The sequence below is a fragment of the Patella vulgata genome, chromosome 3, assembly GCF_932274485.2.
Source record: "Patella vulgata chromosome 3, xgPatVulg1.2, whole genome shotgun sequence".
Lineage (NCBI taxonomy): Eukaryota > Metazoa > Mollusca > Gastropoda > Patellidae > Patella > Patella vulgata.
In genome coordinates, this window is record NC_065881.2 from 40153535 (window position 1) to 40178499 (window position 24965).

Consider the following 24965-nt stretch of genomic DNA (forward strand, 5'->3'; position numbering starts at 1 on the left):
TACTTGTTGCAATGTGAATGAATCAATTCCATTCCAATTTCCATCATGTCGGACGAGTCATGAAAGTTAAACAGATAATTATTGTGCCTTAATAATTTGTCCGTCCAGACAACTAATAAATTAGATACAAGTGTAAATAAATAATTTTAGATTGATATTGATCTCGGGTAATGTAAAATGGCTCAACAGAAGCGAGCATGGAAACTCCGTAAGTAGAATCTGTCATGTGTTACCCCCTTTTCTATGATGATCAGTGTTGTCATGAGAAATTGTATTGTTTCTTTGACTGATCACTTTTCTTTTTTGGCTGTTCTCAATAATGTGACCGTTACATGGTTACAACTTACACTACAGAACGAATATTTAGAAATACTCCAAAACGGGTCAACGAAGAATTTTAAGAACCTTACATATAAATCACCATTAACACCATTGATCCCAAACTATAAGGTATCAGGCGTATTCAATACCAGGCTAATTCATTACCGGTAAAATCGGCGTATTCAAGACCAGTATATTATAGGGTTGGTTGATCGGTATATAAAGGTGCTAAGTAGTACTCTGTCTATGGGTGTTAATTGATCAATTAAGACAAGACAATAGAAGGATTAACAAGGTATTTATTATATATTTTAAATAGTCATAATACAAACAAGAGTTGAAATATTTAATATTCGAAGACAATATTTACATATAAAACATCGTATGCGATTAATAATAGCCATAGTTTCGTATTCAACTTTGAACTGAGTATTGTGTTTAACTTGACGCTACTATTAATATTATATATTTTAAATAATCATAATACAAACAAGAGTTGAAATATTTAACATTCGAAGACAATATTTACATATAAAACATCGTATTCAGTTGATGCGATTAATAATAGCCATAGTTTCGTATTCAACTTTGAACTGAGTATTGTGTTGATGTTACTATTAATATTTCTTTATTTATCACATCAAAAATCAATGTTTTCAGCTGATGCGATTAATAATAGTTCGTAAATAACTGTGAACAGGGTATTGTGTTCATAATTTTTTTTTTCTTTTAGTTTTATACTTGAACGGGGTATTGTGTTCATAAATGTGATACACTATTAATTTTTTTTTTCTTTTCTTTTATGGTTGATACAACACAAACAACACTACAATACACTTACAACACAAACAACACTACAATACACTTACGACGATGTTTCCGCAGAGGGACCGTACAGAAACGCACACTCTCTCAATAGCCTACTAGTATCCATTTCACCTGCATTGTAGTTGGTCCATAGAGAGAATATGCGTGTCTGCATAAGTCCAACTCTGCTTCGTTGGCATCTGCTGATTTTTCCTTCGGTGAGCATCACCATATCCATTTTGAGTCTCTTAGCTTCTTTGTGTAGTTCTGCAAGCAATAAATAAAATGGAACTGGTCCCCGAGTGTTCAGTCGAGAGTTGATTCGGTTATGCCACCCCTCGACGTCATTATTCGTGCGAACGGAGCGCATAAAAACGGACCAACTCTTCGCACTAAACACTCGGTTCGATATCCATTGGTTCTCCACGTACTCAAGGACACTAATAACTCCCTCATCTTCATGTACATTTTCTATGCTGCCATAGATTACACTCTTCACACTGAAGACCTGTACATTTTCTATGCTGCCATAGATTACACTCTTCACACTGAAGACCTTCTTGTCTTGGACGCACGGTCGAACGGCAAGCGATACAAGGATCCATTATAATTAGGCTATACTTAACTTGATATGTATCTGAGATACCGATATCAAATGGTGAAAGTTTCATATTTTATTCGAAATATATACAAATTCCAAGCTTGCATCGGAATTGGTTTGATGTTTAAAATACAAAATAACAAAGCCGGGATATACAAATTCCAAGCTTGCATCGGAATTGGTTTGATGTTTAAAATACAAAATAACAAAGCCGGGATTTACAATCTCAAGCTTAAGATTAAATAATTTGAACAACAACTCAATAATAAAACAAACAATTTTAATACATCAAACACCAATCATTAATTAATAAGTATCATATAGGCTTCTATCCACACTGATGAGTACTAATTAGCACCTTTATACACCGACCAATCAAAATAACAAAGCCGGGATGTACAATCTCAAGCTTAAGATTAAATAATTTAAACAACAACTCAATAATAAAAAAAAAACAATTTTAATACATCAAACACCAATCATCAAAATCATCTATAATAATTATCGAATCGGCTTCTATCCACACTGATGAGTACTACTTAGCACCTTTATATACCGATCAACCAACCCTGTAATATACTGGTCTTGAATACGCCGATTTTACCGGTAATGAATTAGCCTGGTATTGAATACGCTAGGATTCAACTATAACTGGCAGACATCAGACAAATGGCTGCTAGAAGTAATCAAAATCTAGCAGACAAGAATAAACATAGTTCAAAATATTCACCTCTTTGCACAATGGATTGATCTGCTCTAATCACGTGATCAATTTTGTCCAGTGGTCGCCGTCGATACTGATTTATAGTAGAAAACACAGAATATAACAAAAAGAAACGAAACGAAATACAATATTAATAGTAGTTTGAACCTTACAATTCACCCTGAAGTTAGTAGTGTACCAGGATAATGTTTATATTTTATGAAAGATAATAAATTGTTCTTTCAAATGGTATGTGATAATATACTTGGAATTTGATTTTTCATATTGCATTCCACTGCGACAAGACAGCATCCTATATCAATATGGCCTCGAAGTCTGCTACCCCACCCCTCTTATACGTTACAATTCACCCTGTAGATATTAATGTGCCAGAAAAATGATTACATTTTATAAACGATAATAAATTTCTCTTTTAAATGGTATATGATATTATACTTGGAATTTGATTTTTCATCTAGCATTTCGCTGTTGCAAATGACAGCATCCCGTATAAATACCGTCTCAAGGTATGCTACCCCACCCCTCTTATACCTTACAATTCACCCTGTAGATATTAATGTGCCAGGAAAATGATTATATTTTCTGAAAGATAATACATTCCTCTATTAAATGGTATGTGACAATATACTTGGAATTTGATTTTTCATATAGCATTTCGTTGCCGCAAATGACAGCATCCCGTATAAATACCGTCTCAAGGTATGCTACCCCACCCCTCTTATACCTTACAATTCACCCTGTAGATATTAATGTGCCAGGAAAATAATTATATTTTCTGAAAGGTAATGCATTCCTCTATTAAATGGTATGTGACAATATACTTGGAATTTGATTTTTCGTACAGAATGTCGCTGATGCAAATGACAGCATCTTATATTAATATAGCCTCAATGTCGGCTACCCCCACCCCTCTTATACCTTACGATTTGGAAAGAAGATATCAATGTGCCAGAAAAATGTTTATATTTTATGAAAGATATTAAATTTCTCTCTTAAATGGTATATGGCATTATACTTGGAATTTGATTTTTCATATAGCTTCTCGCTGTCGCAAATGACAGTATCCTGTATAAATACCGTTTCAAGGTATGCTACCCCACCCCTCTTATATCGCATAATTCAGCCTGTAGATATTATTGTGCCAGGAAAATGTTTATATTTTATGAACGATAATAAATTTCTCTTTTAAATAGTATATGATATTATACTTGGAATTTGATTTGTCATATAGCATTTCGTTGTCGCAAATGACAGTATCCCGTATAAATACCGTCTCAAGGTATGCTACCCCACCCCTTTTATACCTTACAATTCACCCTGTAGATATTAATGTGCCAGGAAGTTGATTATATTTGTTGAAAGATAATAAAGTATTCTTTTAAATGGTATATGATATTATACTTGGAATTTGATTTTTCATATAGCATTTCGTTGCCGCAAATGACAGCATCCCGTATAAATACCGTCTCAAGGTTTGCTACCCCACCCCTCTTATATCTTACAATTCACCCTGTAGATATTAATGTGCCAAGAAAATGATTACATTTTCTGAAAGATAATACATTCCGCTATTAAATGGCATGTGACAATATACTTGGAATTTGATTTTTCGTACAGAATTTCGCTGATGCAAATGACAGCATCCTATATTAATATAGCCTCAATGTCGGCTACCCCCACCCCTCTTATACCTTACGATTTGGAAAGAAGATATCAATGTGCCAGAAAAATGTTTATATTTTATGAAAGATAATAAATTTCTCTTTTAAATGGTATATTATATTATACTTGGAATTTGATTTTTCATATAGCTTTTCGCTGTCGCAAATAACAGCATCCTGTATAAATACTGTCTCTGGGTCTGTTACCCCACCCCTCTTATATCGCATAATTCAGCCTGTAGATATTATTGTGCCAGGAAAATGTTTATATTTTATGAACGATAATAATTTTTACTTTTAAATGGTATATGATATTATACTTGGAATTTGATTTTTCACATAGCATTTCGCTGTCGCAAATGACAGCATCCCGTATAAATACCGTCTCGGGGTCTTTTACCCCACCCCTTTTATACCTTACAATTCACCCTGTAGATATTAATGTGCCAGGAAATTGATTATATTTGTTGAAAGATAATAAAGTATTCTTTTAAATGGTATATGATATTATACATGGAATTTGATTTTTCATATAGTATTTCGTTGCCGCAAATGACCTAAATACCGTCTCAAGGTATGCTACCCCACCCCTCTTATACCTTACAATTCACCCTGTAGATATTAATGTGCCAGTAAAATGATTATATTTTCTGAAAGATAATGCATTCCTCTATTAAATGGTATGTGACAATATACTTGGAATTTGATTTTTCGTACAGAATTTCGCTGATGCAAATGACAGCATCCTATATTAATATAGCCTCAATGTCGGCTACCCCCACCTCTCTTATACCTTACGATTTGGAAAGAAGATATCAATGTGCCAGAAAAATGTTTATATTTTATGAACGATAATAAATTTCTCTCTTAAATGGTATATGGTATTATACTTGGAATTTGATTTCTCATATAGATTTTCGATGTCGCAAATAACAGCATCCTGTATAAATACCGTCTCTGGGTCTGTTACCCCACCCCTCTTATACCGCATAATTCACCCTGTAGATATTATTGTGCCAGGAAAATTTTTATAATTTATGAACAATAATAAATTTCTCTTTTAAATGGTATATTATATTATACTTGGAATTTGATTTTTCATATAGCATTTCGTTGCCGCAAATGACAGCATCCCGTATAAATACCGTCTCAAGGTATGCCACCCCACCCCTCTTATACCGCATAATTCACCCTGTAGATATTATTGTGCCCGGAAAATGTTTATATTTTATGAACGATAATAAATTTCTCTTTTAAATGGTATATGATATTACATGGAATTTGATTTTTCATATAGTATTTCGTTGCCGCAAATGACCTAAATACCGTCTCAAGGTATGCTACCCCACCCCTCTTATACCTTATAATTCACCCTGTAGATATTAATGTGCCAGGAAAATGATTAAATTTTCTGAAAGATAATACATTCCTCTATGAAATGGTATGTGACAATATACTTGGAATTTGATTTTTCGTACAGAATTTTGCTGGTGCAAATGACAGCATCCTATATTAATATAGCCTCAATGTCGGCTACCCCCACCTCTCTTATACCTTACAATTTGGAAAGAAGATATCAATGTGCCAGAAAAATGTTTATATTTTATGAACGATAATAAATTTCTCTCTTAAATGGTATATGGCATTATACTTGGAATTTGATTTTTCATATAGTTTTTCGCTGTCGCAAATAACAGCATCCTGTATAAATACCGTCTCTGGGTCTGTTACCCCACCCCTCTTATACCGCATAATTCACCCTGTAGATATTATTGTGCCAGGAAAATGTTAATATTTTATGAACAATAATAAATTTCTCTTTTAAATGGTATATTATATTATACTTGGAATTTGATTTTTCATATAGCTTTTCGTTGCCGTAAATGACAGCATCCCGTATAAATACCTTCTCAAGGTATGCTACCCCACCCCTTTTATACCTTACAATTCACCCTGTAGATATTAATGTGCCAGGAAATTGATTATATTTGTTGAAAGATAATAAAGTATTCTTTTAAATGGTATATTATATTATACTTGGAATTTGATTTTTCATATAGCTTTTTGTTGCTGTAAATGACAGCATCCCGTATAAATACCGTCTCAAGGTTTGCTACCCAACCCCTCTTATACCTTACAATTCACCCTGTAGATATTAGTGTGCCAGGAAAATGATTATATTTTCTGAAAGATAATACATTCCTCTATTAAATGGTATGTGACAATATACTTGGAATTTGATTTTTCGTACAGAATTTCGCTGATGTAAATGACAGCATCCTATATTAATATAGCCTCAATGTCGGCTACCCCCACCTCTCTTATACCTTACGATTTGGAAAGAAGATATCAATGTGCCAGAAAAATGTTTATATTTTATGAACGATAATAAATTTCTCTCTTAAATGGTATATGGCATTATACTTGGAATTTGATTTTTCATATAGCTTTTCGCTGTCGCAAATGACAGCATCCTGTATAAATACCGTCTCTGGGTCTGTTACCCCACCCCTCTTATACCGCATAATTCACCCTGTAGATATTAATGTGCCAGGAAAATGATTATATTTGCTGAAAGATAATACATTCCTCTATTAAATGGTATGTGACAATATACTTGGAATTTGATTTTTCGTACAGAATTTCGCTGATGCAAATGACAGCATCCTATATTAATATAGCCTCAATGTCGGCTACCCCCACCCCTCTTATACCTTACGATTTGGAAAGAAGATATCAATGTGCCAGAAAAATGTTTATATTTTATGAAAGATAATAAATTTCTCTCTTAAATGGTATATGGCATTATACTTGGAATTTGATTTTTCATATTGCATTCCAGTGCGACAAGACAGCATCCTATATCAATATGGCCTCGAAGTCTGCTACCCCACCCCTCTTATACTTTACAATTCACCATGTAGATATTAATGTGCCAGAAAAATGATTACATTTTATAAACTATAATAAATTTCTCTTTTAAATGATATATGATATTATACTTGGAATTTGATTTTTCATATAGCATTTCGCTGTCGCAAATGACAGCATCCCGTATATGAAAAATCAAATTCCAAGTATAATATCATATACCATTTAAAAGAGAAATTTATTATAGTTTATAAAATGTAATCATTTTTCTGGCACATTAATATCTACATGGTGAATTGTAAAGTATAAGAGGGGTGGGGTAGCAGACTTCGAGGCCATATTGATATAGGATGCTGTCTTCTTTCCAAATCGTAAGGTATAAGAGAGGTGGGGGTACGAAAAATCAAATTCCAAGTATGTTGTCACATACCATTTAATAGAGGAATGTATTATCTTTCAGAAAATATAATCATTTTCCTGGCACACTAATATCTATAGGGTGAATTGTAAGGTATAAGAGGGGTTGGGTAGCAAACCTTGAGACGGTATTTATACGGGATGCTGTCATTTACGGCAACGAAAAGCTATATGAAAAATTAAATTCCAAGTATAATATAATATACCATTTAAAAGAGAAATTTATTATTGTTCATAAAATATAAACATTTTCCTGGCACAATAATATCTACAGGGTGAATTATGCGGTATAAGAGGGGTGGGGTAACAGACCCAGAGACAGTATTTATACAGGATGCTGTTATTTGCGACAGCGAAAAGCTATATGAAAAATCAAATTCCAAGTATAATACCATATACCATTTAAGAGAGAAATTTATTATCGTTCATAAAATATAAACATTTTTCTGGCACATTGATATCTTCTTTCCAAATCGTAAGGTATAAGAGAGGTGGGGGTAGCCGACATTGAGGCTATATTAATATAGGATGCTGTCATTTGCACCAGCGAAATTCTGTACGAAAAATCAAATTCCAAGTATATTATCACATACCATTTAATAGAGGAATGTATTATCTTTCAGAAAATTTAATCATTTTCCTGGCACATTAATATCTACAGGGTGAATTATAAGGTGTAAGAGGAGTGGGGTAGCATACCTTGAGACGGTATTTAGGTCATTTGCGGCAACGAAATACTATATGAAAAATCAAATTCCATGTAATATCATATACCATTTAAAAGAGAAATTTATTATCGTTCATAAAATATAAACATTTTCCGGGCACAATAATATCTACAGGGTGAATTATGCGGTATAAGAGGGGTGGGGTAGCATACCTTGAGACAGTATTTATACAGGATGCTGTCATTTGCGACATCGAAAAGCTATATGAGAAATCAAATTCCAAGTATAATGCCATATACCATTTAAGAGAGAAATTTATTATCGTTCATAAAATATAAACATTTTTCTGGCACATTGATATCTTCTTTCCAAATCGTAAGGTATAAGAGAGGTGGGGGTAGCCGACATTGAGGCTATATTAATATAGGATGCTGTCATTTGCATCAGCGAAATTCTGTACGAAAAATCAAATTCCAAGTATATTGTCACATACCATTTAATAGAGGAATGCATTATCTTTCAGAAAATATAATCATTTTACTGGCACATTAATATCTACAGGGTGAATTGTAAGGTATAAGAGAGGTGGGGTAGCATACCTTGAGACGGTATTTAGGTCATTTGCGGCAACGAAATACTATATGAAAAATCAAATTCCATGTATAATATCATATACCATTTAAAAGAATACTTTATTATCTTTCAACAAATATAATCAATTTCCTGGCACATTAATATCTACAGGGTGAATTGTAAGGTATAAAAGGGGTGGGGTAACAGACCCGGAGACGGTATTTATACGGGATGCTGTCATTTGCGACAGCAAAATGCTATATGAAAAATCAAATTCCAAGTATAATATCATATATCATTTAAAAGTAAAATTTATTATCGTTCATAAAATATAAACATTTTCCTGTCACAATAATATCTACAGGCTGAATTATGCGATATAAGAGGGGTGGGGTAGCATACCTTGAGACGGTATTTATACAGGATGCTGTCATTTGTGACAGCGAGAAGCTATATGAAAAATCAAATTCCAAGTATAATACCATATACCATTTAAGAGAGAAATTTATTATCTTTCATAAAATATAAACATTTTTCTGGCACATTGATATCTTCTTTCCAAATCGTAAGACATAAGAGGGGTGGCGGTAGCTGTCATTTGCATTAGCGAAATTCTGTACGAAAAATCAAATTCCAAGTATGTTGTCACATACCATTTAATAGAGGAATGTACTACCTTTCAGAAAATATAATTATTTTCCTGGCACATTAATATCTACAGGGTGAATTGTAAGGTATAAGAGGGGTAGGGTAGCATACCTTGAGACGGTATTTATACGGGATGCTGTCATTTGCGGCAACGAAATGCTATATGAAAAATCAAATTCCAAGTATATTGTCACATACCATTTAATAGAGGAATGTATTATCTTTCAGAAAATATAATCATTTTCCTGGCACATTAATATCTACAGGGTGAATTGTAAGTTATAAGAGGGGTGGGGTAGCATACTTTGAGACGGTATTTATACGGGATGCTGTCATTTGCGACAGCGAAATGCTATATGAAAAATCAAATTCCAAGTATAATATCATATACCATTTAAAAGAGAAATTTATTATCGTTTATAAAATGTAATCATTTTTCTGGCACATTAATATCTAGAGGGTGAATTGTAACGTATAAGAGGGGTGGGGTAGCAGACTTCGAGGCCATATTGATATAGGATGCTGTCTTGTCGCAGTGGAATGCAATATGAAAAATCAAATTCCAAGTATATTATCACATACCATTTGAAAGAACAATTTATTATCTTTCATAAAATATAAACATTATCCTGGTACACTACTAACTTCAGGGTGAATTGTAAGGTTCAAACTACTATTAATATTGTATTTCGTTTCGTTTCTTTTTGTTATATTCTGTGTTTTCTACTATAAATCAGTATCGACGGTGACCACTGGACAGAATTGATCACGTGATTAGAGCAGATCAATCCATTGTGCAAAGAGGTGAATATTTTGACCTATATTTATTCTTGTCTGCTAGCTTTTGGTGACTTCTAGCAGCCAATTTGTCTGATGTCTGCCAGTTATAGCTTGGGACCATTGATCATGTTTATTAATTAGATCCCATATAGGCCCTAGCTGTAGACATTTAATTTTTCACCAGTCCAGAAGAGTTCATTTCCCAAGCTGGCTTAATTCAATTGGTTGAACACTGTTAGGATGCATGCACTTTTTTTGGAGAAATTGATAGTAGTATGCGTAGTCCCCACATCAAATGAAGGATTATCAAACCTTATACATGTAGACCGTAAAGAGTTTGGAATAACCCCAGGCATATTGGCATGGTCCATGTCATTGGTTGTAGTGAAATAAGAACTTAAAAAATTTATTCTTGTCGTCGTGGTTCATGTTATTGATTTTCCACCGTACACCGTCTTTCAAAGAAAGTAGGGACTATTTTAAAGTGGGTTCATCTTTCTGCGGACTTTCCATCCGTCAACCGCAATATTTTAATAGTAAAGGTAGAATGTTCAAACTGGGTGTAGATGTTTCCTTAGGTGCATGTCTTGAGTCTTGACTGAGATCAATGATGAACATTTTTAGCATAGGCCAAGCAGAGATACACAATTTGATTTATCTATGCTTTGGAACATGATCACTTTGATTGTAACTGAGTGACACTGATAAAATTGATTACATGACCTTTCGGGAGGGTGACATTTCAGACTCAGGTAGGTGACGTTTCTGACTTCAGAATAAGTTGAAAGGAAAGGTTGAACACAACCGTCAAATCAGTTTATAACTATAAGCCAAAAATGATTTTATAAAAATAACATGCATCTCAAATTTACATGTACGTGGATCACACACTGTATAAACCTCTTAATTAAGGAACGGCAATATTTCCAATGTTGAATGTTTACATAATTAAAGTTTTATTTCTTCATTATCTGTACTATGTTTGAATATTGATATATCAAAAAGAAGTTGATGAATTTATTTGAAATCGGCCAATTCAAAACACAAAAGAAAATATTAATATGAATATTAGTTGCACTTACTGTTCTTTGATAATCATTGTTTTCAGAGTAAAGGTAATATATTTTTTTAAAAAAAGGAATAATATCCTGATGAATTTATTTGAAAATGATCCACTCAAACACAAAAGCAAATAATTACACAACGTGCACAATTTTTATACGCCCGCATTTTCATGTGGACGTATATTGTCGTCGCCCCTGTTCGTCCGGACATCCGTCCGTCCGTCCACAATTTGTTTGTGGACTCTCTACAGGTCACAATTCTTGTCCGATTTTGACGAAACTTGAAATATAGCTTTATCCCCAAAAAATCTCGGCTGCTTTCGATATTGGCATGTATCGGATCGAAACTTCATGGATTATGGCCCCTGTTTGTACGAAAAATCACGTTTTTAGCTTGTGGACCCTATAGAGGTCACAATTTTTATTTGATTTTGTTGAAACTTGAAATGTAAGTTTATAACCCAAAGATCTCAGTTCCTTTCGATATTCGCGCATATCAGACTGTAACTTCCTGAATTATGGCCCCTGTTTGTACGAAAAATCCCGTTTTTAGCTTGTGGACCCTATAGAAGTCATAATTTTTATCCGATTTAAAAAAAACATATTTTTATATCACCGTTACACCCTAAGGACGACCGAGTTCGAATTTCGTGAAAATCGGCCCAAAATTGACAGACAAAATGGCCGCCGTTCGTTCTCAAATAGCGTACAAATATGGTATATCAAGGTTGTGGACCCTATAGAGGTCACAATTTTTATCCGATTTTGTTGAAACTTGAAATGTAAGTTTATAACCCAAAGATCTCGGTTCCTTTCGATATTCACGCATATCGGACTGTAACTTCCTGAATTATGGCCCCTGATTGTACGAAAAATCGCGTTTTTAGCTTGTGTACCCTGTAGAAGTCATAATTTTTATCCAATTTAAAAACCCGTATTATTATATCACCGTTACACCCTAAGGAAGACAGAGTTCGAATTTCGTGAAAATCGGCCCAAAATTGACAGACAAAATGGCCGCCGTTCGTTCTCAAATAGCGTAAAAATATGGTATATCAAGGTTGTGGACCCTATAGAGGTCACAATTTCAATCCTATTTTGATGAAACTTGAAATGTAAGTTTATAACCCAAAGATCTCGGTTCATTTCGATATTCGCTCATATCGGAATGTTACTTCCTGAATTATGGCCCCTGATTGTACGAAAAATCGCGATTTTAGCTTGTGGACCCTATAGAGGTCACAATTTTTATCCGATTTTGTTGAAACTTAAAATGTAAGTTTATAACCCAAAGATCTTGGTTCCTTTCGATATTCGCGCATATCGGACCGTAACTTCCTGAATTATGGTCCCTGATTGTATGAAAAATTGCGTTTTTAGCTTGTGGACCCGATAGAGATCATAATTTTTATCCGATTTAAAAAACCGTATTATTATATCACCGTTACACCCTACGGACGACTGAGTTCGAATTTCGTGAAAATCGGCCCAAAATTGACAGACAAAATGGCCGCCGTTCGTTCTCAAATAGCGTAACAATATGGTATATCAAGGTTGTGGACTGTAAAGAGGTCACAATTTTTATCCGATTTTGTTGAAACTTGAAATGTAAGTTTATAACCCAAAGATCTTGGTTCCTTTCGATATTTGCACATATTGGATCATAACTTCCTGAATTATGGCCCTTGATTGTACGAAAAAATCACTTCTTTTTTTGAGCTTGTTCTCTGTCCATCTCTTGCAAAATGTGGGCGTATCTTGCATGGCAACCGCTTGTTACAAATCCCTATAGTTTTTTTTAAGGATAATCCGTAAGCTGCACTTTGACATGCATTTCTCAACAAGCTTGTCACAGAAGTCAGTACCAATTGATAAACTAGTGCGTACAAAGAAAAGTCTTTTCGGAAAATATCAGAAATGGCAACGATCAAAGCGGGATAATTAAAGCTGATTAACCAATAATCCTGATGTTATTGTAATACATGTATGTGTGCAAAGATATATTATTAACGCTTTCGGTGAGTTATTGTCAAGTTCAATGCAGTTCTTTGGTGGATGGGGAAACATGCGAGTTGTCAATCAGCAGTGTTTTCATTTTTTAATCTTTTATTAACGCTTTCGCTGAATTACTGTCAAGTTCAATAGTCGCCAATTAAACAAAACAAAAGACAGCTAGCAGTGTTAATCTTTTATTAAAAGTCTCAACAATCGCTGATTAATTAAATATCAAGTTCAATAGTCGCCAATTGAATAAAAGAAATGAAATGAAATGGGGTTTAACGTCCTACTGTTCTGCTCCGAACTGGGCTAATGAAGACACAACTAGAGTAGAAATTAGTTTTTCATTGTTTTTGTCCTTTCTTACTGTTACCTGGTTTGTCTCAATTAATAATGATGTATAAACATCATTTTAACAATGCAAATTTATTTTGTGTTTTATAATGGTTTATACATGTATGTATATGGAGGCACCAAATTCTTTAAAGTACCTAGGGTCTCTATGGGTCTTAATCCGGCGCTGATTGCAATAAATAAAGACAATTAACAATGTTATATTTCTTTATTATTCTTAATAAACTGTCATCAGCATCACCTAAAACGAAAAAACCCCAGTTATTATTCATGTACTAGCAGGATACCCGGCTTCGCCTGGGTCCAAATTTGCCAGAGACCTAATTTGCTGAGGGTCCAAATTCGCCCAGAGCCCAAAATCGATGGCCTAAAACATTCATGGGGGTCGTGCTGGTTAATTTGATACCACAGTGGAGTGCGACGATGGCATGTTATTCGCTCGGGGGGTGGGGGGGCAGGCCCAGTTTGCCCTAAAACATTCATGGGGTCATGCTGGTTAATTTGATACTACATATGTGGAGGTGGATCGTGGCAACGAAGCGGGATTGGCGAACATACACTCATGCGCCAGACGAGTCCTAAATATCGTTAAAGTGAGTCCAAAACGTTACGTGTGTTGAGTCCGAAACGCTGTGTGTGTAGAGTCTGAACGTTGTGTGTGTTGAGTGCGAAACGTGTGTGTTGAGTCCGAAATGTTGTTTGTGTTGAGTCCGAAAGGTCATGCTACGATAAAACTTGGTGTATCAATTCATTACATGAATACCTTGACCGAGTTCAATAATGAGCTTTAGTGCTTTAAAATTTGGAGCATGATTATAACTTTGATTATATTTCTAATGGAGTGAGAGTGATGAAAGTTGATATATAGTTTCATTATATCAATAGGGGGTCACGGTGACTAAGTGGGTAAGATGCTGGATCGGGTGTTCAATCCCTGTATTGGGTGAGAATATTCATCCAGATTTTCCAGCATGGTTCCCTCTTGTCAGTGATGCAGTACGGAGGACCTGACAAGGACAGCTGTCTAGTCGTTCGGATGTGACAAAAAAATGAGGTCCTGTGTACACATTGGCGTACATGTAAAAGATCCCCTGACAGTTGGAATTCGATATAGGCCGTAGTGCCGCTGTCCGGGCAAAATTTCCCTGTATGGTGTATGCCTGTCTTCGTTAGCCCAGTTCGGAGCAAAACAGTAGGAGGTTAAAACCCTTTTCATTTCATTTTATCAATATCTTAAGCATTTACTGTTCTGGTTAAGCTGGTTGATGAGTAATTTTCTTTCTAAAAGATAAATGTGCAAGTATTAATGAGTCATTTATTTCTTTACTGATTAAATCTGGGGACATCAGCCTCAGTTTTGAATGGTTTCCTGTAAAAAATGAATAAGCTTAATTAAAGGATCTTAAAACATCTGCATCATAGCGATGGATTGTGAGATCAATCTCAACATTTGAATGCAATCATAATTTGAACACAATCAAATAATGGCAAACTGAAAGTATTTGCAGTGACAGTTAAAGTTCTTCAAGGTGATGATGTCTGACTGAATGAAGCAAAGCTTTTATTCATAATTTAAATGTTTGGTGTTTGAAATATCCGGCTAAGAAAATTAAGATACATGTCCCTTGAACAACGGTTTTCATAACTAAACAAGTTCGAATGTTTTGGGGTTTTTTCATGAGGATAAAATATCTGATTGCTCATTCTTTGAAATTAAAATTCCAACCCTTAGGAAAATTAAAAGCTGAATTATATACGTGTAATACTCATACTGTACCTAAAATTATAGAAGATTTCAGTAACTTGTATTTTTAGCTTACTCTTCTTACTCAAATATAAATAAATGTCAGAGAGATTCTATTGGTCCATGTGCCATCTGTACTAACTGAACACTCAGTTTAGTCACTGACTACTGACAACAACAGTCTATGTTGCATTGGATTCAAATATTTAGTAGGATTTTACTATTGAAATGTTTAATATTTGAAGGATATGATAAAATCGCGGGGTAATTTTTTTTTCTTTAAAGTATTATGATCATATTACATAATTGATATAAAACTGACTACAGGGTTTCAGTTACGGTACACTGGGATTTTGTCTTATTGTTGATATGGAAAAGATTAGTTTTCGGTTTCATCTTTTAAAAATTAGTATTTTTTAAAACTTTGTGGTCATAATTGAGAGAGAGACTTGAACACAAAATTTTACAAAAGATCAGTTTTTGTTTAAATTTATTTCTTTTTGGGTACAGTAATGGTTACAGGCCAGTACTGGTAAATTATTCTCATGGAAGTTATGTTGTGAATATTTGTATTTTTTCACAGAGGAGTTTGTAGCTCACGGTGCAAATGTACAATGTCTTGGTTTGGGTCACAAGTCAAGCAGGGTGATGGTAACAGGAGGAGAGGACAGAAAGGTCAATCTATGGGCAGTTGGCAAACCCCATTGTATTATGGTAAGTGTAAAAAATAGATTATATGAAGTCTACATTTAGGGAGACTGTTTTTGATGGTATCTGTATTTACTGATATAATCCATTTCAGCATAGGCGTACGGGGAAATTTTTGACTGGGGGGGGGGGGGTGCGGTGGTGGTTGGTGCCCAAAAAATGTAGTTAGGATCTTAGTATGTTACATAATAATAATAAATTCGCTGTTAAATTGGGCACATTCAAGAACCCCCCCAGCTCGTACGCCTATGCATTTCAGTATTCTAATGTGTTATGAATAAATGTATTGATTTTAATAACGGCATTGTAAAGCCTGAAAATATCTGCATTTTATATGTGCAAGCTATCCACATGTTGCATTCATAATTATTGATAGAAGTTAAAAAGAAGAATATGTATCAAACCCTGCAGTTTAATATTATATTCATTATTCATCTCTACTGAAATAAAAGCTTTCCTTTTCTTTTTAAAAATAATTGTTATTTACATAGTAATCATTCATTGCCTCAAAACATTAATGTCACTACTTCTACCTAAAGACTTTTTGTAACTTTCTTGTTAAACTTTTAAATTATTCAAGGTATGCAACTCACTATCGAAACATGTACAATAACTGCACTACCTACTGTAACTATTTGTTGACAAGTATTTTATAGGTTACCAACATGTAGTCTGTAGTATATATGTAGTCTGTAGTATATATGTAACTGCTAAAAATAATTAGACAGACTTTTAGTAAACAGTAGATTTGAATTTGAAAAGTTATTCACACCCGATATTTATTTATACATCATGTAGCAGAATTCTATTCTGCAAAGTTTAATATTCAAGTCAAAAAGTATAATTGTACCAGTAATATTTAATTTATTTATCTGACACCCAGTTATCTATTATTTTAATTTACACATTTATTAAGTTCATACATTTATATAAATAACCCAGGGTGTTCTTTCCCTTTTATTAGACGCTGTGTTAATGGGTTTATTTCATTAAAGATTTTTCCAATTTCAAAGAAAAAGACCATAACAGTTATTTGGTTTCATTCATAAGACAATATTAATGGCTGTATTTGTGCCAAATAAGTCAAAAACAATTTGGCAAATTTTTGCAAGGAAAACACAATGTGCGTGTATTTTGACCAGTGACCTCATCAGTAATAATAAAAACGAATCTCATCATCAACCGATTCCTGTTAAATCTCATTATTTTTGGTACCAGTATAGAATGTTGAATAAGGAAGAAAAATGTAGTATTTTTTTCTTATTTTAAAAATTAATATCAAATAAAAGCCATATATTAAGATATTTTCGTGATTTTGATATATTGGGAATACTAAGATGTTATTTATATTCTAAATGTCACTTAGCACTAATACATCATGCTTGTTGATTAATGCGACTTTATAAATTGTTTGCCTCTTTTATTTGATATGCTTATGTTGCCTGTATTTGAATGAGTGTAAAGAAATTATGAACTGATTCTTTTAGTAGTTGTACCTTCGCAGAACTGAATGAGTGCCTTGAATGTCAGATTTGTGAAGTAGACTTTAAAAGGTTACATTGACACCGTCAAGTGTGTTGACACATTTAAGAATGACCTTTGAAATCTACAGACTTAAAGAAGTAATCCGTGTACATAGTCTTGTTGTTGTTAAATGTTTATAAACAAATTTATCCTTGTGTAGTATTGAATACATTTTCAAAGATTATCATTTGACAATTATTTGCTCAACTTTACAAAGCTTTTTAGTTAACTGATGGAATTGCAAAGAATTTAGTCTTGTCACAGATCTTCCAGCCCCAATCACATATTTGGTGTTAGTAGAATCGTGATCTAATCTAATGTTTTGGCTCTGGTGATTTGGTCAAGACAGTATTATATTCCTTTGACACATGACTTCACCCAAAATTCTTGTGTTTGCCCCATTGACACCTTTCTTGTGATTTAGAGAATTCAATCCAGAATATTCAGTCGAGTATCCCCCTTATTTCAGACAACCCGATAATTATTTAATTGCCTTAAGATTTATAAGAAACAAGAGTAGACACAGAGTATGCCAAAGAATTAAAATGACTACACCTCTTTGATTTGGGCCAAAAATAAAATTGTCATTTTCATTGAATTTTTTTTATGTTTGTTCTATGGGAATACAATCTGTCTTTGTTGGAAATCTTACATCTGTAGATAAAACTAGTTAAAATATAACTGATTATTGTATTATGTATTTACTAAAATTATTAAACAAGCTGGCTTTTCAAATCAAAAATTTAAAGTAGCTAAGTCTCTAACTCAATATCATCCAAAATCTTTGATATTGAAAACACGATTTATTTGTCGGTTTAAATCAACATTGATGCTGTGATCTTACCGGGAAAAGATGGCCTTCTGATATCCAATATTTAAGACAAAATAAACATTTTACATTGGTACACGAATCGTGTACCATAATGCGTTTCAGCGCTATTTTTTAATAAGGGACATGAAAAATGAGGCTAGGCATATTCCACGAGTCATGTCAAACGGTGATGCTATATTCTTATCTGGAGAGCAAGCCCAATAAATAATATCAACATAGACTGGAATAACCAGACGCTAGAGATTGAAATTCGATTGAGAATACTGGCATATTTCGCCGAACCTAATTGATTAAAAATTACAGTAAAAACAGAAACTTTTGAATGTAAATCAATTTATATACATTCATATTACATTATTGTATGCGTTGCGACCCATTTGTGTCAATTTCTAGGTCCCAAATATTAGCAACTTAGCTCCTTTAATCTAATAGTGCTTGCAATATTACCAATTGAAATAATAGAACAGATTAAGCTATTTGAATACTTTATTTTAATATTTTATATATTAAATACATGTCATGGTGTTAAAATCAAATATACTTTAGTAATGTACATATACCTACAACAATGCCATTTATAATTAAATACATGTACTACGTATTGTTAAATAATCTTGTTAGTAACCACTGTATACACATGAGTCATTTGTGTGTTTCCAGATATTTCCTCTACCTGTATATATACTAGGTTACACCTACCCTACAGTCTTTATCACACCCAAATAATTACTGTTATAAACTGTTATTGTCAACTACATAATCATGATAACTGATAAATTAGTTTAAAGCTTACCTCATGTATGAAAAATACACACATGGTATTCTTGGAAGATTTTACAAATTTTGTAATATAAAACACCTTTTTATACGCCCACATGGAAATGTTGTCGTATATTGCCGTCGCCCCGTCCGTCCGTCCACAATTTCTTGTGAACACTCTACAGACTACATTTATCATCTGATTGTTTTGAAATTGATCTATGTTGTTTGCATTAGTGGGATGAAGAAGTCTTTTTAATTTCAATAACTTCTGTTAATTTCTTCTGGAGTTATGGCCCTTGTTTTACTTTGTTGCACCTTGTGAGTTACGACAAAAGTTAAAAATTGATCTGTATGAAATTTATATGCATCCTTTAAATTAGTAAAACAAAGAATCCTATTGAATTTCAGCAATTTCTGTTAATTACATCTAGAGTTATGGCCCTTGTTTCACTTTGTTGAATCTTGTGAACGCTCTAACGACAAAAGTAAACATCCGATCTTTGTGAAATTTATATGCAATATTTAAGTTAGTGAAACGAAGAAGCCTATTGAATTTCGGTAATTTCCGTTTATATGTGCCATTTAAGTTAGTAAAAAGTACAATCCGATTGAATTTCAGCAATTTCCATTTAATACTATGTCTAGAATTATGGCACTTTTCACTTTATTGAACCTTGTGAACGCTCCAACGCTGAAAGTTATCATCGATCTTTGTGAAATTTATATGCATTATTTTTAAAAATTGGTGAAATCACGAAGCCTATTGAATTTCAGCAATTTACAATAATTACATGTACTTCTAGAGTTATGACCCTTGTTTCACTTTGTTAAACCTTGTTAATGCTCGATTGATGAAAGTTATCATTTATATGCATCATTTAAATTTGTGAAACCGGTCTATTGAATTTCAGCAATTTCTGTCAATAATTTCAGAGTTATGGCAATTGTGAACCTTGTGGAAGTTTGAATGACAAAAGTGATCATGTGATCTGTATGAAATTTATATACATTATTTAAATTAGTAAAACGAAAAAGCCTGTCAAATTTCAACAATTTCTGTAGATTATTTCCAGAGTTGAGACCCTTGTTTCAGTTTGTAGAACCTTGTAAACCCTCAAATGACAAAATTTATAATCTGATCTGTATGGAACTGTCTTGTAAAGGCCCCCAATTACCTACAAAGGAATAAATATGCGACAACCCTTGTTGACCGCTTGGGCGATTTAGCTGCTGTAGGCGTATTTTTCGTTGCCTGGCAACCTATCTTAAATTTATACTACAAAAATGGAATCATTATAGCCCTAATGCGTAGTGTGGACACTTTTTAATATCTAGGCAATACAATTGTTTCTTATGCCACTTAAAAATACATTATGTAAGAGCTAAATCTGCCTATTGCAGGTCTTTCGTTTGGCCTCAAATGCTATATAAACTATTAATTTGACATATATTCACATGCCAACCCATAATCAACTCTCAAGTCAATAAAACTCCATGTCAGCATCTTGGCATGGTGAATTTCTTTATCTTGCAGGTTTCAATGCCACAAATTAAAGCTAGATATTTAAAAAGTAACTGTTACTACATGTAGGTAATGTAAGTAGTCACTGAATAAACCCTTAACAGAACACCGAAAGTGCAGATAAACTGAATAATAATTTATTCTTCCTGCACAAACCGCAATTCAAAATTACTGATGACGTTTGACATGCATGTTATCAAGACCTTGATTCAAGTTTTACGGTAATGATTTAGTACTTTAATAATATACATGTACACTATATATTTTATGTTTCTACAGACATTGACTGGCCATACCACAACAGTTGAAGCGGTTAGATTTGGAAATGCTGAAGAAATGGTTGTTGCTGGTTCTCAGTCTGGTGCTTTAAAAGTATGGGATTTGGAACAAGCCAAAAGTAATCATTCTTTTTCATCATTTTCAGATAAGCTTGATATTAAGTATTTATTTTACAAAAACCTTACATCTCACAAATTGTGTAATACAAGTGGTTGCCATGCATGATAAGTCTACATTTTGCATGAGATGAAAAGAGAACAATCTAAAAAAAAAAGTGATTTTTCATTAAAAATCAAAATATCTCCAAGCTCTAGTCACAGCCTAGTTTTTGTGATATCCATGATTTTATTTTAATCAGCCTTTAAAAACAAACAGAAATTCGAAATTAAATTAAAACTAATCATTTCATCATATGATTTATATATTGAACATGGTTGTCTGCAATTGACACACAATCTTTTCTGAAGGTAAAATATACCTCGAAATGAAATATAGTACAGTTACATGTGTAATTACCTTTATTGGGAAAGTGATATATTTCTTTCATGTTAACTAATGTTGATTGATTTCTGTATTGTAGTAATGAGAACATTAACTGGACATACAGCAGGAATTCGTGCTCTAGATTTTCACCCGTTTGCTGAATTTGTTGGATCAGGATCTATGGATTCTCACATAAAGGTTTGATTTTATTTTCAAACTGTGAAGACGATTATGGTAAAGAAGCAGGGACATATTTTACAAAGTATCTGTTGATACAAATGGGTTTCAGATTTCTAAATTTAACTCAAGAACATAACAGTCTAGCTACATGTAGTTACCGTTTCTGAAAGTTTCAGCTCAAAATATGTAGTCATTTCAAAATGATCCCAGAAATTGCTCCACTCAAATAAGAATTTGGACATTATCAATATGCCATAAGCCAATCAAAATATGATAGCAAGCTTATAGCAGATGTTATCCAATTTTATTCAATTATAAGACCAAAATTTCTATTAGTCTGGATTCTAGTATGCAATTACAGAGTAAGTAGTTAATAATCTTAGGACAAAACCGATATTTTGTTCACATAAGGATAGATAACAAAACTAAAAACAGAATTACTTGCTTTTCTGTTTTCAAAGCATACATGTACAGTACTTACGTGCAAAATTAAATGGCCCCAAAAGCATCAATAATATGATGTGGTCATTTTATATGATCAAAATTCTTAATTGGACTGATCAAAAACCATCAAACTATCATGAAATATATAATTTTCAATATTTTGTGGTATAATATAATTGTCTTAATTTTTTTTGTTATAGTTATGGGATATTAGAAGAAAGGGCTGTATAAAAACATACAAGGTAAGAGCACTGTGTGGTTGTCATGCAAGTGGAAAGAGTGAGGGTTCTGGGTTCTGTCACTTTCTGAAAGCCAACTTATGAAATTATATGTGATCAGTCATAATATTAGTATTGCCTTTAGAAATCACCTTAAAACAGAAAATAATTCAAATTACAAGTATATTTGTTGATCTATCTAGCTGATAAAGCACTGTCACAATCAATGAAATGAAATGGGGTTTAACAACACAATCAATGAAATTCTCCTAAGTTACATTGAAATAAAAATTACTATATGTTTGTCTCAAAAAGTATTGTAGAAACAGTATGAATCTAGAAATAATTACTCATATATATGAAAAGAACTCATATAAATATAATAAAATACAATTTGTCAAGTGTTTTTCTAGAAATAATACCGGTACAATTTTATATTTGTTGCATGAAAAAGATCTACTATTAATTAAGAATAATGTGAATCTACTAGTATGGCCTTTTAGGAAGATTACATGTTTCACACAATTTGTTTTTTGGAATGCCATCTGGTTTACTTTGACCCTGTTTACCTTTAACAGATGTTGTTTTTTCTGACAACTTATCAACTGATGACATATCATCAACATGTACATCTTCAGTATATAATACTTCTACCCATAAATTCCTCTCAGAGGTTGTATAATAAAATCCCCGATCATAATACAAGAATTTATTATTGTTAATATCAAGTTCGATAAGTCTAGGTTTACAGTAGACATCTTCTACACTACCAGGCTTGGTTAATACCAAGGTTACATAATGTGCTTTTTGATTACAATAAAAATCAGCAAAATACAGATTTAGTCCTGGTAGTAGATGTTCAGGTGGAATCAAGATTCGATAATCACCAAAAAAGCTCCATGTCTGTGGCTGTCCGGTATCTTTGTCCATTGAAGCACTGAAGAATAACCCTTTAATATTATGGTTAATACTAGAGGCTTGGTCTCCATTGTTGTCTTTGTCATATTTGGTCATAATTCCTGTTTCTTTAACTGCTATTATAGTAGGGTGGGAACTTGGTTTGTTACGATATAAGTAAGGAATTGGCATGGTACCTGAATACCTTATAAATGACAGTGCCATATCATGGAATCGGTGAACATTATCTTTTGAATTATCTGCAAAGATGAATAAATTGATCTCATACGTTCATATTTTCATTTACACAATTTCTATATAAGGTTGCCGTTAAAAATTGGGTTCAAATTACAGTAGAATCTGCACGAGCAGCCACTCCCATTCAGCGACATCTAATTGTAAGCGGTTACGATAAATTCCCCCCGTAAAAATTCCATTGTTTCATCTCTTTAATGAACGGCCACTCCTCTAACGCCGCCAGCGTTAGTATCTATTTTCCATTTCCACTTTGTTGCTAAACAGAAGTTTTAGCGCCTCCTATATTACATACAGAGTTACACCCCCTGAAAATTGGTGACAAATTCAGCGATCTTCTTTAAGACATGTGATTTTTGATAAAATAAAATTAATTCATGGATTTTCTTCACAAAAATGGATAAATAATATCGAATACATCACAGTGGTTTGTCAGTAGTGTCAGTGTTGGTACAAAATGACACTTTTACAGAAGATATATCAGAGATTTCTGTCAAATAATTTTCGTCCAAAGCAAGTTTCAGCGACGGCCAAATTTACTGATGCAATTATTGATGTTTGCTCCCAATGCATCCAAGCATAAAATTTACTTGATGTCAGTACTAACAAACATTCAGATTTTATTAAGCGGTCACTCCCGTTAAGCAGCCAGTTATGAAAATTCCCTTGAGTGGCTGCTTAATACAGATTCTACTGTACTTTATTCTGGGCAAAGTTATGACTGTTTGAAGTTGAAGTGTGATCTTTTATTATCATAGTAACGGTACATGACAATTGAGCCTAAATTATTATTATTCATATTTATTGTTAAATTTTAAAATCTTGCGGGTGTTGAAATATCGGCCATCAGATGCTCTAGAGAGATGACTATAGGCTTGTCATGTGAATAAATGTCTAAATAATAATTTACATAACATTTGAAGCTAAAAGAAAGACCTGCAGATTTAACTCTTCATAAGGCATCTTTATTAATGCAATTTAGGAAATAAAAATCAGGTATAGGTATTTTAGCCTGGAATAAAGTTATTTTATACTTACAAGTAATGAACTGTGATTGGTCAGAAGTTTTAGTCACATGATATTTATTACCAGACAGAGATAGTCTATAAATCTTGTAATTAACAGCCTCTCTAAATGGTAGATTTACACATGGTATTTCATTGGTATAGGTGGTTGTCAACTCAATATATTCATTGTAGCTTGATACATCATTAGTAGAACTTGTTGTTTGTATTATCTGTATGTAATGATATTCAGTATTTATTGGTAGTGGTACATCTTCACATTTAAATATAATACTGGATTTATTGGTCATTTCATCGACTCTTTGATCAACGTTGAATTTCAATCCATCAGTCTACAAAAAGTAGTGAATAATTGTATAATTTTATAAAGATTAAATCACACAATGGAAAAATGGACAGGACAGAGTTCTCCAAATGTAGTTTTTTAAAAATTGCTTAGAGGGATTTGTTGACATTGATTTTAAAGAAAAAATGTGACTTTGCTAATTAGGAGGCCTGACAGACCCTGGTCTATTTCCATTGTGTGATTTATTTTTTATTGTTTGTAATTCACTACTCATCCTTCTCTCATCTTCAAGCACATTTATTCACCCTTATTATTCACT

General features: G+C 33.1%; 2 protein-coding genes across 3 annotated transcripts in view; one reads left to right on the plus strand and one right to left on the minus strand.

Annotated features, from left to right (window-relative positions):
- Nucleotides 1-36: 36 nt before the first annotated feature.
- LOC126814538 (katanin p80 WD40 repeat-containing subunit B1) overlaps nt 37-24965 on the plus strand; it is a 75474-nt gene continuing 50545 nt past the window's right edge. The window contains exons 1-5 of one of the 2 annotated variants that reach the window (XM_050539756.1): nt 37-208; nt 15815-15945; nt 20859-20976; nt 21439-21539; nt 22166-22207. In XM_050539756.1, the coding sequence (XP_050395713.1) occupies nt 178-208; nt 15815-15945; nt 20859-20976; nt 21439-21539; nt 22166-22207 (423 nt within the window). In that variant the 5' untranslated portion in view covers nt 37-177. Of the gene's footprint in view, nt 209-15400; nt 15496-15814; nt 15946-20858; nt 20977-21438; nt 21540-22165; nt 22208-24965 lie in introns of those variants that run through there. The other variant, XM_050539757.2, reaches the window with a different exon arrangement.
- LOC126814555 (phytanoyl-CoA hydroxylase-interacting protein-like) lies at nt 21075-24758 on the minus strand. Its single transcript, XM_050539796.2, has 2 exons — nt 24374-24758; nt 21075-23340 (listed from the first exon to the last, which is right to left on the minus strand). The coding sequence occupies exons 1-2, from the start codon at nt 24648-24650 to the stop codon at nt 22670-22672; spliced, it is 948 nt and encodes a 315-aa protein (XP_050395753.1). The 5' UTR covers nt 24651-24758; the 3' UTR covers nt 21075-22669.